We start from the raw sequence: 17,403 nt of genomic DNA, 5'->3' as shown, positions 1-17,403 counted from the left end.
TCAAACCGTGGCGCAGCCGTTACGTCCCAGATGGAAATCCCCAGTTGGGCTACTTGTTGAATATTGCTAACGCTAGGCAGTCAAAAAGCCATGTTTTGCATAAACGTGTTGGTTAATATTGGTTAAGAAATGTCCCTATGAACGCGACGACATTAAAAAAAAACTTGAAATGTAAACTGTGCAGTTCCCTGTACTATTTTCTCGCGTGCCAAAACTATACCACATTACATTCTACATCCTGATAAGTTCAAATCAATACCAATGACAGCTTCCATATTTCACAATTAGAGAATGCTAAGCTAATTTTGGTATATATATATATATATTTATTTATACAAACAGTGGCATTGGGGAGTGGCTCATTGATAATGCTTCCGCATACATACGGTTTCAGCGTCTCGTAGCCATACGCATTCATGGGCCTAGAAACTCGCGTGCCCGCGTTTGAATACCGGCCTGAGCCGGTAAAGAGCTGCCAAAGCAGAGCTGCAATTCACGGAAGCCAAATGATGCTGCTTAGACCAAGGAAGTAGCCAGTTTATTTTACAAATTGCGTTGTTTTTGCAAGTAAAGCACTTGCTGCTTTTTTCTTATTCATAAAAGTTTTTTTTTTTTAATAAAAAGCTCTCCAAAAAGTTAAACAGTATTTAATTACTGCGTTGTCTGAGCTAGTTAATATCTATTATAGCCGCCTTAAAGGTACACACACACACACACACACAAAATGACAAGACAATAACAGACGTCCGTGATATCCAAAGGCATCCCCTCCATCCTCTATTGTCATCTCTGCTGGTAAGTAAGATACCGACTTGGTAACTCCAGATGTAGGGAATGCTGTCGAGCCTCCATTCACATCAAAGCAGCAGTTGCCGTTGTTTTTTTTTATGTTGTTAGAAATGTCGGTCTTGGAGATAAAAATGGGTATTTATTATGTCGACTGAGAATTACAGTTCATTGTTATCATGCTTTAGACATGTTCATTAACGAGTTGCCATGTCCTACGTGATTTAATTTATTTACACTTACGCATACAATAACAGCAGCAGGAAGTAATTGCTGAGCAGTTTGCTGTATTAAACGCCCGTGATGCGGTACATTGACGTCATCTCTCCTCCACTGCAGTGCGGATAACCCGAACACACAGTATATGTAAAGTTTGAAGTGCAGAAATAAGTGTAAGCAAGACATAGACATAACAGCACAGAGGAGCTCGTTTAGCAGCAGGCTGCTGTCCTGAACTGCTCTACGGACAGACTCAGAAAATCCTTCCTACCCAGGGCCATTACACTGTATAAAAGCACATTGGTGGAGGGAACGGGCACTACAGGTAGTGCAGTGGACAATGCGTAGGACTGTAAATGACTAACCTTTTTAACTCATGTCACGTTGTATGTTCTAAACACCAGTGGTGCGCATTTGCAACCCTAATTGAACAAATTGCCTATTTAGAGCCTAACTTTCTTTGCTGAACTGAAATTTCCACAGTCATCATGAATTATTTACACCCAAGACTCTCTCTTGTGTTATGTCATATCTTTGCAAAAAGCCACCTGAAAGATTGAAGGCAGAGATTGAGGGCAGAGAAAGTGCTGAATTGTTTGTCCAAAGCATGGAATGATTAGAAGAAGGTGACATAACCATTATATTGTACCATTATAAAGTATTTCTCTATTGAGGTCCATGCCTAGCAGCCCACAGTGGTATTGCATTTTAGGCACTTCCACATTGGCCTGACGTTTTGGAGCCGATGACGGTCCATCTGTTATGTACATTTTAAGGCCTAAACACATTATCGTCCTCTACAGGCCTTGATATGCCCCTGATCATCTATGTTTATATTAATACCAAAGCCTTCAGCTGTGGAAACATCACACATCAAGTTTTTCATTGCATAATAATTTTAAAATTAAGGGTTAGGTTATTTATCCAGTTGGTGGTAGATTTTTGCATAGTTGGAAACAGGGAGGAATGAGGAATTGCCAATTATAACTAAGGGAGATAAACTCTTGTTTATTAACATAAATGCTCTGAAACACAGTTTCTCTGTGAGATTCAAAAATGTCTTTACTGTTGCATTAAAATCAGCTAATTACAAAAAAATAGAGATGTAGAAGTTTGAGTTAGATTAGTCATAGTATAAACTTTAAAGGATTTTTATGTGTCACATGTATGTGCACACAGATGTGTGTGAGAAAAGTGTTTTTTGGCTCGCATAGTCCTTTGTGTTTGTGTGTAAGATATCTGTTTTGGTCCCAGCAGACAACTTATGCCTAAATTTCCCCACAGAAAAATTGTCTTTGTTTGATGTAACCTTGAGATTTTTTTTTATCTTGGTGCTTTGTGGAGGAACGTGACCCAATGGATTGGTTTTGTTCAATGATGGTGCAATTTTTTAAAATTTAACTCATACTTCTTACAAAATGGAAGAAATGAAAATCAAGGGAAAACACAAGAGATTATTTGTCCAGATATTTCAAGATATGGAACAATATACCTGTATCAGCCAGTTTTGTTGCAAGCTCGAACGTTTTATACATATTATATGTAAGTATATATATATATATATATATATATATATGTATGTATTTTTTAAAAAGAGTCATGTGTTGAACTGGCCCTTTTAAGTTTTTATTAGGTAACATTAAGAATCCTTGAAGAATCCTATTGGGCATTATCTCATGTCAAAAAATGTCAAGAATGTCAACTCAGATTTCCATGTCAGGATGAAAAATATTAAAAACTGTGTGTAGATCATTTTAAGCTTTTTTCCCCCCTTTTCTGTTAAGTAAACTATGTAACCAATGATAAGATTTGATGTTGATATCAAAGCAAATAGAAAGAGCAAAAGAGTTTCAATTTCCATTTTCTAAGGTCCATCGAATGGAGCTTCGGCTTAAACTCACGTCCGAGCTTTGGTTTCTATTGGGTTTCTCTGTAACTGTTCAGCTGAACACAGAAGCCATATCCTTGTTGCTGAAGTTCAGCACTGCCTCACATTCTGCTCGTGTTATCTCAGTGATACTGTGGATAAAAAGTCTAAGTAGGAACCGTCTGTGCTATCACTGCACTTCAATAATAAAGATGACATACACCCATCAGCCATATCATTATGACAACCTGCCCAATATAGAGTGTGCTCTCCTCATCCTGCCAAAGAGCTCTGACCAGTCAAGGCGTGGTCAATATCTGAAGGTGTCGTGGAGTGTCAGTACCTTAGCAAAGGATCCTTTGGGGAGGGTCTTCCTGTATTGGACATGCCTGCCACAGCTGTTATCAGATCCCATCAGACTGGTATCTCGAGAGTTTAGAGGTCAGGCTTTTTTAAATGCATTTTAGACCTTACTAAGCTGTTTTGCCAAGGCTCAGTGCTGTCCATCTGTGAAAAGTTGTTCATTAGGGGAGTGATGTTGCCATACTTTATGGCTGTGGGAGTGATTGGTCTGCAGAAATGTTTAGGTAGGTGTCGGATTGGTTGAAGATGATAAGCGTTGCTCACTTTAACTGTCAGTTGTCATAAACCTATGGATGATTTGTGTATGTTTCCTCCTTGCTACTGCTTGGGTCTAAGTCAGCCATTCTGTATGTCACAAAGAAGAAAGTTTGACAAAGATACACTTCTCTGAAGAATTCTCTAATAGGCTGATGATGTTTATGGAGAACGATTACTTAATAAACTGAAAGCTCCCAGTAATATATTGGTTTATATTTTCATGTATTTCAAGTATTTTTTTTTTTTAATGGATAAAACGGCAAATCTTTTTATTGTGTATGACAATAAGAAGAACTATCATTGTCCTTCATACTATAAATTATTAATAATGTCAATTTTAGTAATGCTCAATTACTTGATAGATTTAGTGTTCAGTGTATATTGTAAATCCAGTTGGTTTTCTTTCATGTAGACTTGAACCTTTTATGACCTTTTATTATAAAAAAAAAGTGTCCCTGACTCTGGCTCAGCTGTATTTTAAGCAGCACCGGAGCTGTTTTCGCTGCCATTCCTCCACCTTTCAAGTCGCCCAGAATCCACAACTGTGGCATTGACTTCTAAATTAGTTCTAAAACAGATGTCTCATGTCTCATGTTTCTTGGTACAGGTGGCCTATTGTAGCCATGAGGATGCCCAAAGTGCCACATTGTTTGGGTCCAAAAGTGTATACAGAGGTGCCTGAAGGCGGCTGGGGCTGGGCTGTGGCTTTGGCCTTTTTCCTGGTTGAGGTCAACACCTATGGAGTCCTCAAAACCTTGGGCGTCTTCCTCCAGGATCTCATGGAAGAGTTTGAGGAGAGCAACAGCCGTGTTTCGTGGGTCATTTCCATCTCTGTCTTCATCTTTGCCTTCACTGGTTAGTCACTGAATCATGTGTCTCACCTCTCTTATCCACTTATGATACATCTTTCCTGATGGCTATTTAAGAGACTGAAAATGTTGTATTATTGATCATTACAAAGGATGGGCTGGACGATATGGACTACAAATCATATCTCAATATTTTTGGCTAAATGGTGATACATGATAATCTTTTTTCCTGTAAAAAAATAACAAAAAGACAGTTCTAAGTCAAAGCCACATGTGCTAATTGTCACATAGGCACTTTCATTAAGCTGCAAAATAGCAACATGAAAATGTAAAATGTAAAAGAAAATGCAACAAAAAAATCAACTTGCACAATCACACTCTGGGTTGCAGCCCACAGCTTAATACACTCTTCATACTGCATTTTATGATGCTGATGTAAGTAGTGGAACAAATTTGTCGTGCTCGAACCTTTGATTGTAAGCTCTTGTCCTATTCCAATACCTCGCATTAATATGATTTAAAAACTCAAAATGACGGCCAGCCTTACAAAGGACAGTTAAATGTATGGGAAACTTTCAACCATTTGCAAACACATTAACAAATGTAACTAAGTTTAGCTTTATCCAAAATTATTTAACTAGATCTTATCATCTGTGTGATATGGTTTGTTTTGTGAAATAGAATTTCCTTTTGGAATCAGTGTTCACTATTTATGTAATTATGTAATTAGTAATAAACCAAAGAGCTGGTGGTGGACTTCAGGAGATCTAAAACTCCATACCAGTCAGTCTGCATTGATGGAGGGGAGTTCTGTTCAGACCTGCAAATACTTGGGAGTGGTGCTGGATAATAAACTGGAGTGGTCTGCCAACATAGCAGCAGTGTACAGGAGGGGCCAGAGCCGTCTCTTCTTCCTGAGACGGCTCAGGTCCTTCAATGTCTGTAGTGACATGATGTGCATGTTTTATCACATTATCAGTGAGAGTGCACTGTTCTATGCTGTTGTCTGCTGGGGGGAGTTGCACTACAGACAGAAACTGTTGGCGCCCGGACCAACTGGTAAAAAAAGGCTGGTTCTGTGGTAGGCAGAAGACTGGACCCTCTCAGTGCTGTGGTGGAGCAACGGAAATTATATTCCGTTTTGGATAATAATAATAGACATCCTCTCCACAGCATCCTGGCAGGTAAGAGGAGCAGCTGCAGTGAGAGGCTGCAGGACTGAGAGGTTCAGGAGGTCCTTTGTCCCCACAGCCATAAGGCTTTTTAATAATGACTGCTGACATGTTCTTCTCAAATGTATTTATTTCGTCAATTATTATTATTATTATTATTATTATTATTATTATTATTATTATTATTATTATTATTATTATTATTTTATTATTATTTTATTATTATTATTATTATTATTGTTGTTGTTGTTGTTGTTGTTGTCTAGTATGAAATCATTGTAATGTTTATAATTTTTTGAGCTACTCGACTAATTTGAATTTCCTCCACTGGGGGATGAATAAAGTATTTTTCTGCTCTATTTTTCTATTCTATATGTACCAGTTGCAGGATGCAAACATTTAGTAATAGTGTGGTGATTATTATTTTGCATTTATTCATTTATATATTTCTATTGGTTCTGGGTGCTGGCTGGTTTTCTTTGTTTGTTTTCAGGCTGGGCTGGATGGCTTGGATGAGCACTCCCTCACCATTCTCACCTATGGCTGATTATCAGTCTAGCACCGGTTAAAACCTGCTCTCTCCTGTGCTCCTGTGCCAGATGATTGTCTCTCTTCAGTGTGATTCGTATGTCTGCTCTAGCAGCCAGCCTGATATCAGTGTTCGGCCCAACCTTCCAACGAACCAGTCAGCAGCCAACCTCCTAGCCTCTCCCCACGAGCCCCTGCATGGAATCCTCTGGACACGAGACTCACTCCCCTCGGATCACGCACCAGACACGGAGCCTCCTTCCCCGCTGACCCGTACCCTGGATCCTTTCCTCGCTTTCTGGTATCCTAACCCCTCCCCTCCCTAAATTAATCAATTTTTTTACATCTACCTTACAGTCTCCTGTTCGCCTCTGGATCCAGTCTTCTCCAGCCCTAACAGAATCATCTGGCCACAAAAACCAAATGGATCCAGCGAACCCAGACACCCTCCTGGAAGCCCTCAGCTCACAAGGGATTTTGATCGGGAAACATGATCAAATGCTAGATGGAGTTATGGGAACGTTGCAAACCCTTTCCGAAAGCGTGTAGCAGATAGCCACTCAATTGGCTCAGCTGTCCACTTCCAGCTCCAGCTAGTGAGACGATACAGTTGTATGTGATACCTTCTCCCTTGTCTCCAGCTGTTCTTGGCTTACCTTGGCTTAAACTGCACAATCCCCTTCTCGACTGGAGAACTTCGTCCATTTCCAGCTGGAGTGTCTCCTGTCACGCTCCCTATCTCAAGTCCGGAACCCCGTCAATCTGCATCTCCTCCGTAACCTCCAGATCTTTCCTCTGTGCCTCCTGAGTATCGGGATCTTGCCCTGATCTTCAATAAGGATTTGGCAGGCACTCTAACCCCCCACCGCCCTTATGACTGCGCCATCGATCTTCTCCCTGGAGCCCCTCTCCCCACTAGTAGGCTGTTCAACTTGTCTCGTCCGGAAAAGTAAGCCATGGAGACCTATATCAGTGAGTGTCTAGCTTCTGGTCTGACCATCCCTCCTCATCACCTCTGGCAGCGGGCTTCTTTTTTGTTGAGAAGAGGAATACTTCTTTACGCCCCTGTATAGATTACCGTGGTTTAAATCACATCACCGTAAAAAACAAGACTCCTCTGCCACTCTTCGATTGCTCATTCGAGCCGTTATGTCACGTTATCTTTTCCAATTTGGACCTCCGGAACGCCTATCACCTCATCAGGATCCAAGAGGGTTATGAATGGAAAATGGCGTTCAACACACCCCTTGAACAGTTTGAATATCTTGTCATGCCTTTTGGACTCACCAACGTCTCTGCTGTTTTCAGGACCCTCATGAACGACCTCTTCCGTGATATGCTCAACCGCTTCTTTTTCATCTACTTGGATGAAATCCTCATCTTTTCCCGTTCTCTCAAAGAGCATCGCCAACAAGTGAGGTTAGTTCTCCAACGTCTGCTACAAAACAAGTTATATGTTAAACCAGAGAAATGCAAGTTTCACGCCCCCTCCGTCAGCTTCCTTGGCTACATCATCGCTCAAGGCCAGCTGGAGCTGGACCCTGCCAAAATAAAAGTTGTCTCCGACTGGCCGCCTCCTGACAACCGCAAGGAACTACAATGTTTCCTGGGCTTCGCCAATTTCTACCGCAGCTTCATCAGGGATTACAGTAAAGTAGCCGACGCACTTACCAGTGTAACCTCCACCAAGATCACCTTCAAATGGACCCTGGAGGCAGACTCCGCATTCTCCAAACTCAAGTCTCTGTTCACGAGTGCCCCTATCCTTAAGCACCCAGATCCTTCTCTCCAGTTTGTGGTGGAGGTTGACGCCTCTGACACCAATGTGGCAGCAGTGCTGTCACAATGAGATCCCTCCTCTCAGAAGCTGCACCACTGTCCCTTCTTTTCCCGTCGACTTAGCCCAGCCGATAGAAACTACGATGTGGGTAACCGCAAGTTGCTGGCTGTGGTTCTGGCTCTTCAGGAGTGGAGGCACTGACTTGAAGGCTGCAAGCAAGCGTTCCTTATATGAACAGATCACAAAAACCTTGCTTATCTCCACTCTGCTCACCGACTCAATCCTCGCCAAGCCCGCTGGTCACTGTTCCTCAGCAGATTCAGTTATTCCTTGTCTTATTGTCCTGGCAGCTGTAATGGGAAACCGGACTCACTCTCATTTGTCAACTCACCCTTAAGTCCCCAGGATACAGATCCCATCATTCCATCCAACTGTGTGGTGGGTGCAGCATCGTCGGAAATTAAGTCGATGGTTAAGGAAGCCTAGAAGGATGTTCCGGATCCTGGCGGTGGTCCTCCTACTCGATTGTTTGTCCATCCTTCAGTTGGGTCACAGGTCCTTCAGTGGGGACATTCATTTAAACTGACGTGTCATCCGGGAGCCCACCGAACCCTCATCTTTCTTCGCCATTGCTTCTGGTGGCTGGGAATGACCAGAGAAACTCGTGAGTTCGTGGCTGTCTGCTCTGTCTGTGCCAGAAGAAAAGCTTCCCATCGGCCTGCTGCGCCCTTTATCCATCCCCAGCCGTCCTTGGTCACATATAGCAGTGGATTTCGTCACCGGGTTGCCCCCATCTGAAGTCATACTCACTATCATTAAGTCACACAGTCATACTCACTATCATTAATTGTTTCTCCAAGGCTGTGCATTACGTTCCCCTCCCCAAATTACTGTCTGCCTTGGAAACTGCTGATCTACTGCTGATGTAGAGGAGCATCTCCAGAGGATTCAGGAGGTTTGGAGGAACGTGAAGGCAGCGCTCATTTGCTCTGCCGAAAATAACAAGAGGATGGGGGACCTGCATTGCTCTTCTGCTCCTGAGTATGAGGTCGGGCAGAAGGTGTGGCTCTCTTCCAGGGACCTTTCACTTCAAACCGAGTCATGTAAGCACCATTTCCAAAATAATAAACCCTTCCTCTGTCCGCCTAATCCTCCAGGATTCGATGAAGATACATCCCACATTCCATGTTTCCCTCCTTAAGCCTGTCTCCACCAGTGATCTCAGCACTCTGGCCGTTAACCCTCCAGCAGGGGTGCCGGCTCATCGATGGCCACCCTGCATTCATGGTTTCTAGGATACTGGACGTCAAGCCCCGAGGATGGGTTTCCAGCACCTGGTTGATTGGGAGAGATATGGCCCTGAGGAGTGCTCTTGGATCTCCCGCTGTCTTATCCTGGACCCGTCGCTCCTCAGGCTAACCCTGGCAGACCGGGGCGAACGCCAGGTGGCGTCTGTTAAGAATGGGGTACTGTGGTGATTATGATTTTGCATTTATTCATTTATATATTTCTATTGGTTCTGGGTGCTGGCTGGTTTTCTCTGTTTGTTTTCAGGCTGGGCTGGAAGGCTTGGATGAGCGCTCTCTCACCATTGTCACCTGTGGCTGATTATGAATCTAGCACCGGTTAAAACCTGCTCTCTCCTGTGCTCCTGTGCCAGATGATTGTCTCTCTTCAGTGTGATATCTATGTCTACTCTAGCGCCCAGCCTGATATCAGTGTTCGGCCCAGCCTTCCAACGAACCAGCCAGCAGCCGACCTCCTAGCCTCTCCCCACGAGCCCCTGCACGGAATCCCCTGGACACGAGACCCACTCCCCTCGGATCACGCACTCGGACACAGAGCCTCCTACCTCACTGACCCAGACCCTGGATCCTTTCCTCGCTTCCTAGTATCCTAACTGCTCCCCTCCCTAAATAAATAAGTTTTTTGACATCTACCTTACAGTCTCCTGTTCACTTCTGGATCCAGTCTTCTCCAGCCCTAACAATAGTCAGGTATTAACCCCAGGACCTTTTGTTTGGTGCATACTGTTTTAATTTAATCATGTGTAAAACACTAAAGACATGACACAAGAAAAAATAAATGATTGAGTTAGGCTGACAAAAACAGACTTTTAAAATGCATTTAAGATAAACCTTTATTAAGATGTAAATGTGTCAGTTCAACACAAATCGGAGGAAATAAAGTTTCTCAAAACCAGACCAACACACCCAGATAATGCTGTTGCAAATTTGAATGCTCATAAGCTCCAAAGTTTAGTATTTTTCTAAAAACAACAAAGGAGCTCTTTTTCACATATTGTTCAGTTTCTTTCGTCAGACAGCTAAGTTGTAATGGAAAGCCAGCCCATTGAGACATGTAAACTTTTGGTCACTTAAAACATTTTCAGTCTGTCACTCTGCTCTAATAAAATCCTGAGTTTCAGGATCATGGATCATGTGAAAAAAATAAATCACCATTCAAGTAACTGCATTTAGGTTTTGACTTTTTCATTTTTTTTTATTTTTATCTTTTTTACCCGAGTGTCCTTAATTTTTGTTTTATTTTAAAGAGCATGTCCCCTTGTGGATTAGGTTTAGTTTTATTCCTGTCCTAGTTGTTCATCTGGTCTAAGTTTACTGATTGCCACACGTCTGCTTTGCATTTGTCATTAGTTTTCCTCAGTATATATTCTGCAGGGATTCCTTTTTTTCTGCCAGACCATTGTATGCTTGTGTGTTCTTCATTCCTATGTTTTCCATTTTCATATACATTTAGTTTCTCATATTTGGCGATAATTAAATCGATTGACAACACTTTGTTTGTGGCAACCTCTGCTGAGTCTTAGAAAGCAAAATATTGTCAGGGTTCAGAAACATTTTGAACATAGATAGAAGCATTGATCCTGCTCATTATTGTTCAAAGATTGCACTTTGAACCAGTTTGAAATAATTTGAATGAAATTACTGTTTTGTCTTTCTTCCTCAACCCCAGCCCCCTTGGCAACGATGCTGAGCAACCGGTTTGGTTATCGCCCTGTGGTCATGACGGGGGGTTTCCTCATTAGCCTGGGAACCATATTGTCCGCCTTCACCAATTCCATAATTGAGATGTACATCACCGCTGGAATTGTCTCTGGTAATAGAAAGAAAGAAAGAAAGATCTATCTATCTATCTATCTATCTATCTATCTATCTATCTATCTATCTATCTATCTATCTATCTATCTATCTATCTATCTATCTATCTATCTATCTATCTATCTATCTATCTATCTATCTATCTATCTATCTATCTATCTATCTATCTATCTATCTATCTATCTATCTATCCATCCATCCATCCATCCATCCATCCATCCATCCATCCATCCATCTAATTAATTAATCACTGTGAGGTGATGAATCTTGCTATAACAGCTACTTAGCTATCTTAGCTTTCAAGGAAGGACTGACAGGACAGAGCAGGAAAACACCGCCCAGCAAAAGAAAAAAAATCCTTTTCAGATCACAAAAGATGGAACTACAAATAGCTGAAGAGGAATGAATAGAATATTTATCTATGTCATCTGAAATGTGCAACATTGATAAATTGGTGGAATAGGTTATGTATCAGCACATTAACTTTTTTTTCTTGAACAGAAAGCACTGCTAGCTCTCCCACCATAATTACCATTTCTGCCTGTGAAGTGGCCCAGAGCTAACTTGACAACCCCTTCTCTCTCCCCCTGTCTCTTTTTTTTGTCTTTACATACATTTTGTCTTTCAGCAGCAGCTGCAGCAAAGCTGTATCATCTCAAGCAGCCTGCCACCTTTGACAAAGGAGTGACCTGACAGCTTGACTCTTGACCCAACCCCCCCAGTGTTCCTACCATGTGGGAAAGTGGCTGTCATGTCCCCTTTTTCTCTTTTCCTCTCTTTTTACAGGACTTGGCTATTGCTTCTCTTTCCTCCCGACGGTCACCATCCTAGCCCAGTACTTCTCCAGACGACGAGCCCTTGTAACCTCGATTGCTTCTTCTGGAGAATCCTTTGCTGTATTTGCATTTGCACCAGGTGAGTGTACCATCACAGACTGATCCGTGACCTGGTCATTACTTTTATATAATGAAGAAGAATTATGTTTTAGAACCCAGTTCTCTGCAATAAAAACTCTTAACTCTAGTGCCATTTGTTAAATAAAAGCCCTATCACTGCCTTCATTTCTAAACTTGTTTATTATTGAAGACAAAAAGGGAGCAATTTCTTTTGTTGAAAACTTCAGAGAAGCTTATTTCACAATTTGTAAAAGATAAGAACAATTGCAGTAAGAACAACCTCTGCTGTCCCCAAAATCTCTTCACAGCCTTTACAAGACTGAAGGAAGACATTGGCTGGCGGTACTGTTTAGTTGTTCTCGGCATCTTCCAGGCATCTGTAATTGGTTGTGGGCTTCTTCTGCGTCCAATCATTATTGAGCCAGAGCCTGTGAAGGATGATGATGACTCAAACTCAGAATCTCTTTCTCTGAAGCACACACAGAGTGTTTATGAACTAGAGAATGAACAAACCCAAACCACCAGTTCAGAAGTCTCCCGTGGCTCTGACGACTCAGGTGTCACCTCTCTTTCTGCCTCGAATGAAGACCTGCGGATGCAAGGAGCAGAAACCAAGCCTGTAATAGAATGGGAGGTGCAGGATAAAAAGGGCCAGGAAAAATCGGCATGCATGCCTCCTTGTCCAATCAAGGGCAAAAATGAAGCGGAACTGGCAGAGAGAGAGGCAGGTCCTCTACAGCCCACCAACCATAAACTTCTGGACTTCTCAATGCTTAAAGACACTGTCTTTATCTGGTACTCACTTTTTGGCCTCTTTGCCACACTGGGCTTCTTTGCACCACAGCTTTACATCATTGAGCTGAGCAAGAGCCGTGCCGTGGAGCCCAGCATGGCCTCTTACATGCTCTCTGTGATGGCCGTGGCTGATATTTTAGGCCGCTTTTCCATCGGTGTCGTGTTAAACAAAGTCAGCTGTAGAAAGACAATAGTGCTACTGTGGTGTGTGGTTCTGCTGTGCCTGGTTCTTGTAGCCTTCACTATTGTCTGGGAGTTCTGGGGCTTGGTAGTTTGCTGTGCCCTCTATGGCTTCTTCATGGGCACTGTGGGCTCCACACATATCCCAATGCTGGCTGAAGAGGACGTGGTGGGTATCCAGAAGATGCCATCATGTGTTGGAGTTTATGTCTTCATCCAGAGCTTTGCTGGACTAGCTGGACCACCACTAGGGGGTACAAAATCTCTTACTTTTTTATTCTACCGCTGTCATGTTGGATAATTTACAGAATTGTCTTAAGATCCTATTAATCGATTCATCTCTCTTTCTAGGTGTGTTGGTGGATGTCACACAGAACTATGGTGCTGCTTTCTACTCATGTGCTGCAGGCATGGGGCTCAGTGCAATTTGCCTGGCCCTGGTCAGCCCAGTTAAATCCGGAATGTGCCAAAGGCAGACAAGGAACAAAGAAAAAAGCAAGAACCCCAACAAAGAGGAGGCAATAACTCTGGACAGTGACCAGTTGGAGTTCTTGGAAGTTGACTTAGCCCTGGAGGAGAATCCTGTCAGACAGGCCTCATGAGGATCAGGGTAACACCTCTGTTATTTGAACTCAACCTCAGCATGACATCACCCAACAGGAAAGGACAAGAATGTTAACAGAGCAAAATATAGACATCTACATCCAAAGCAAGAACATGTAATGTCAGCTGCTGCTAAATCCAAAAACTCAGGTGTGGTTGTCTTACTTTGACACAAGCTTGAAATAAACTGCTTCATGGGAAGGAAACAGTCTCTTCTCTTAGACCAAAGGCCCATCCAAGTGGACTATATGGTTGTCCTCAACATTCCACTTTTCTGTTCCAGCAGTTTTGGGTAAATTTCTTTCTTATGTAAGAGCCTTTCACTATGTCTATTTCAGTTTTTCAGCTTTAGTAGAAAATTATCAATATCTCTAAAATTGACATTACGTTTTTACTTGTTTTTGTACTCCTGGGACAAACTGTCCATGTTAGGACAATAAATTCACACCCACTACATTTTTTTTTAGGAAATTAAATCCTTTAGTAAAAATGGTTAAAACAGTCACTTTATGAGCACCTGAGCGTTATGAAATAATGTCCCATAATAGAAGACTTCAAAGTGTGGCTTCATGGGGACTCAACATCCTCTTAACTTGGTTTTGCCCACTTTCATTAAGCTCAGCAGTTTATCAAACATTCGATAAATAATAGAAACACATCCTTCACTGAAATGGCCATTGATACCATGACACAAGTTATAGAAATTGATAAGAACACTCACACTTGGAAAATGGGAGTTCTGGTTTTACTAAGGCCACTTATTTTTTGTTTACTTTTGGCTGGAATACTTCCATCTCAGGAAAGAGGCAGTGCTTAAGCAGTCACATTATTGTTCTCTCCTTTTGGTTCCTGCTCATATTTTGGCAGACATGAGGCTTTTACTGCTTTTATTAAAGCCTTGTCATGTCTATTCCTCCTGCTGATCAAATGCACATTGTGTTTTTCAGCCCAAGTTCAATTCCAAGGAAGTTGTCACATCATCATAAAAGTGTGAAAGTTAAAAACATACCACGTTGCTTCAAAGCTTAATGGGGTGGTAGACAGTCCACCTGTATGCATCTGATGCATAAACAATGATATTCTGTTGCTAAAACTGGAAAAGAAAATGAAGTCATGCTGTATCATGCATAGTCTTGTCTTCTGATTGTCGTTATTATGCACCTTCCTGTAATTGATTGTTCATTTCTGACATGATTGTAGCTATAGCAATACTGCAGCAATGTTCATTGATCATTTGGAAAGGATTTAGGGGCTCCAGCTTGATCTGTTGATCTGTACATAAATCTGTTCTGTGTGATAATGTTGGTTGTGGCATTCACTTTGCATGAACCTCAGCTCAACCTTTACATCCTTTATCCTTTGCTGCAATGTCCTTTAATCTCTCATCATGATCCTGCTGTTGTACTGTGGAATTATCTTGTTACACATAATGCCAGACAAACTGAAAAGAAATGAGACAGTGATAGTAATAGATGATTTTCTTTCTTTTTTGGGGATTTTTTTCCCCCAGTGCCATTGCAATGTAAGTAAAAAGACAGTCACATATATATGTTTGTATGCAAAAGTGCGAAAGACAGATTTGACAGGACAGAGATTCCTTTCCCTGAAGCAGCTTCTACCAGAGTCCATCCTGCAGCCTCAGATTGTCTCCACACCTACTTGACTTGACGTTTACTTCAGAAACCTTTCCATATTGACATAATTTAAACTGTCCATAACTATTATTTGATGTTCTTTTTAACACTTTGAATAATTTACATGTGTCACTTTCATTAAGAATTTTTAAAATAAAATATCCAAAGTGATGGCTATTTGTGACTCATGTTGTGTTTGCGGGTGTAGAGGCGGAAGCTTGACCAGGAGCAAGGGCAGTAGGGGACTGTCTGTCTAATTTTTTTATTATTTCACTGTTGTATTATTACTCTACAAACAAACAAAATGACAGGTTAAACCACTTTTTGGAGGAAATGTTGAAAACATGACAATGACTTAAGGAAGAAGGCCCCCTCTGTACTTTCTGCTGATATACGGCTTAATAGTTTTAGTTTGTTTTTTTTGGTGAGGGGGTCAGTACTTTCTGAAAAATTAACAGTCAGTAGGTGGTTCTGTGCAAAGGCTCAGTAACACTTGTGATATTAGAAAAGATATTAATCAATTAAAAAAAAACTTATATTTTGTTTTCAAATCTAAATAATGAAATTGGAAGTTGCCAGAAGAGTCAACTAAAAAAATCTTTTACTCAATTCCTTAAAAAGTTGGGATGTAGTGTGAAATGTCAATATAAAAAAAGAACACAATGCTTTGGAAATTTCATGTTCTTCAACCCTGGTCCTCAGGACCCACTGCGCTGCATGTTTATGATGTTTCCCTCCTCCAACACACCTGATTCAAATGAATGGCTCCTTATCAGGCCACTGCAGAGCTTGGTGACGAGCTGATCATTTGGTGGAGGAGGGAAACATCAAAAACATGCAGGGCAGTGGGTCCCGAGGACCAGGGTTGAAGAACCCTGCAATAATGTATCCTTGATGCAGCAGTCCAGCATTTGAACCAAAAAAGCTTGCTGTAAAAGATGCAGTATGTGTCAGCTTTGGCACAGTGTTTCCTGATCACATTCACATATGGCCTATTATTTGTACAACAGAGCTTTAACCTGCATTTGTGGATGGCACAGAGGAATTTGTTCACAGACAATGATTTTGTTGAAGTGTTCTTAAGCCCATGCAGTGATTTATAGCCTAAAGATCACAGTAATCCATTACTAATTTTTAGTCGTGTCCCTTGTGCAGAGAGATGTCTCCAGATTCTCTCAATCATTTAACAATATTATGTACTGGAGATGATGGAATCTTTAAACATTTGTAATTTCAGTGAGTGACATCCCGAAATTGCTTAAAAAATTTGTTTTGCAGATTGCTGAACCTCTGCCTCTCTAAGGTGTTTTCTTTATATCCATCAATATTACCGACCCCTCGCCAGTTAACCTAGTCATTTGTGACATGTAATTTCAGTTGTTTCTTTTTTAATACCTCTTTGTTTCCCAGGGTTTCTGTTGTCCCGTTCCAGTTTGCTGCCATCATATTCAAGATGAGCTGTTATTTTTTCCTGAAATAGTAAAATATCTCACTCTCATGAAAGTAGTAAGCACCACCGCCTCATAGCAAGAGGGTTCCTGGTTCAAATCCCGACTGGGGCCTTTCTGTGTGGCATTTGAATGTTCTCCCCATGTATGCGTGGGTTCTCTCCAGGTACTTCCAGGCTTCCTCCCACCACCCAAAAACATGCATGTCAGTTTAATTGGTGACTCTAAACTGACCCTAGGAGTGAGTGTAAGTGGGCTTGATTGTCTCTGTGTGGCCTTGTGATGGACTGGCGACCTGTCCAGGCATGTATCGTGTCTCGCCCAATGACAGCTGGGCAATGTTGCAAGCATGTGCAAGTTCATGCTTCTCATGAACTAGTTTAAAGTTCAATTAAATTAATTTTTTAGGTTAGAAGTGAGTATGAAAGACTGAACTTAAGAAAGAGAAGAAATTAGAGTGTTGTGTGCAATGAAATCAATAATACTAGACCTTAAATTCTATTACACAACATGGATATGGACGTGGAGCAGACGTGTGGACAAAAATTGTTTGTATTTTTTTGTTTTATTTGAAGTTTTATTTGAACTTCTTCAGAATAACTTTGTCTCCAACAATGTAGTCCATTATTAATCTGTCTACCTGTTGCTGGGAAACCACACCCCTGAATACTGCAGGCAGTGTGATGTCAGTCATTTGGGGCTGTTGGCAGGGGGTCTTGCCCTTTCTTTATGATTTTTTTATGATGGGAAATGTAATCTCTCCAGCATGTTCTGGGTCTGCCCTGAGGCCTTCTCCCAATTTGATGTAAAATGATTTACCAGGACATCCTTGAAACCAACTGGACATCCTTCTCCATGGCCTCACCAAATTCCTCTCATACCTGAGTTTCAACTATCAATTCAATTTATTTATTTATTTAACTACCAGCCCTTTCAGCTACTG

General features: G+C 41.5%; 1 protein-coding gene across 3 annotated transcripts; it reads left to right on the top strand.

Annotated features, from left to right (window-relative positions):
* Positions 1-606: 606 nt before the first annotated feature.
* Positions 607-15,189, top strand: slc16a6b (solute carrier family 16 member 6b). 3 transcript variants are annotated; one of them, XM_072368791.1, is made up of 6 exons: positions 607-795; positions 4,101-4,348; positions 10,759-10,902; positions 11,691-11,819; positions 12,109-13,029; positions 13,127-15,189. In XM_072368791.1, exons 2-6 carry the CDS (start codon positions 4,117-4,119, stop codon positions 13,375-13,377), a joined length of 1,677 nt encoding a protein of 558 aa, XP_072224892.1. In that variant the 5' UTR covers positions 607-795; positions 4,101-4,116; the 3' UTR covers positions 13,378-15,189. The 3 variants fall into 3 exon arrangements, with proteins under 3 accessions (XP_072224892.1, XP_072224894.1, XP_072224893.1); XM_072368793.1 differs by lacking the exon at positions 607-795 and adding an exon at positions 5,968-6,303 and having other exon boundaries at positions 4,290-4,348; XM_072368792.1 differs by lacking the exons at positions 607-795; positions 4,101-4,348 and adding exons at positions 7,222-8,842; positions 8,940-9,779.
* Positions 15,190-17,403: the final 2,214 nt, after the last annotated feature.

The sequence above is a fragment of the Leuresthes tenuis genome, unplaced genomic scaffold (assembly GCF_036924035.1).
Source record: "Leuresthes tenuis unplaced genomic scaffold, fLeuTen1.0.hap1 SCAF_17, whole genome shotgun sequence".
NCBI lineage: Eukaryota > Metazoa > Chordata > Actinopteri > Atheriniformes > Atherinopsidae > Leuresthes > Leuresthes tenuis.
Note: the sequence above shows the minus strand (reverse complement) of the source record. Positions and strands in the feature narration are given on the sequence as shown.

Coding starts and splice junctions, on each gene's coding strand:
- slc16a6b (XM_072368791.1), top strand. CDS start 4,117: ATGAGGATGCCCAAAGTGCCACATTGTTTGGGTCCAAAAGTGTATACA. Junction 4,349..10,758: donor CTTCATCTTTGCCTTCACTG/GTTAGTCACTGA, acceptor CCTCAACCCCAG/CCCCCTTGGCAACGATGCTG. Junction 10,903..11,690: donor CACCGCTGGAATTGTCTCTG/GTAATAGAAAGA, acceptor CTCTTTTTACAG/GACTTGGCTATTGCTTCTCT.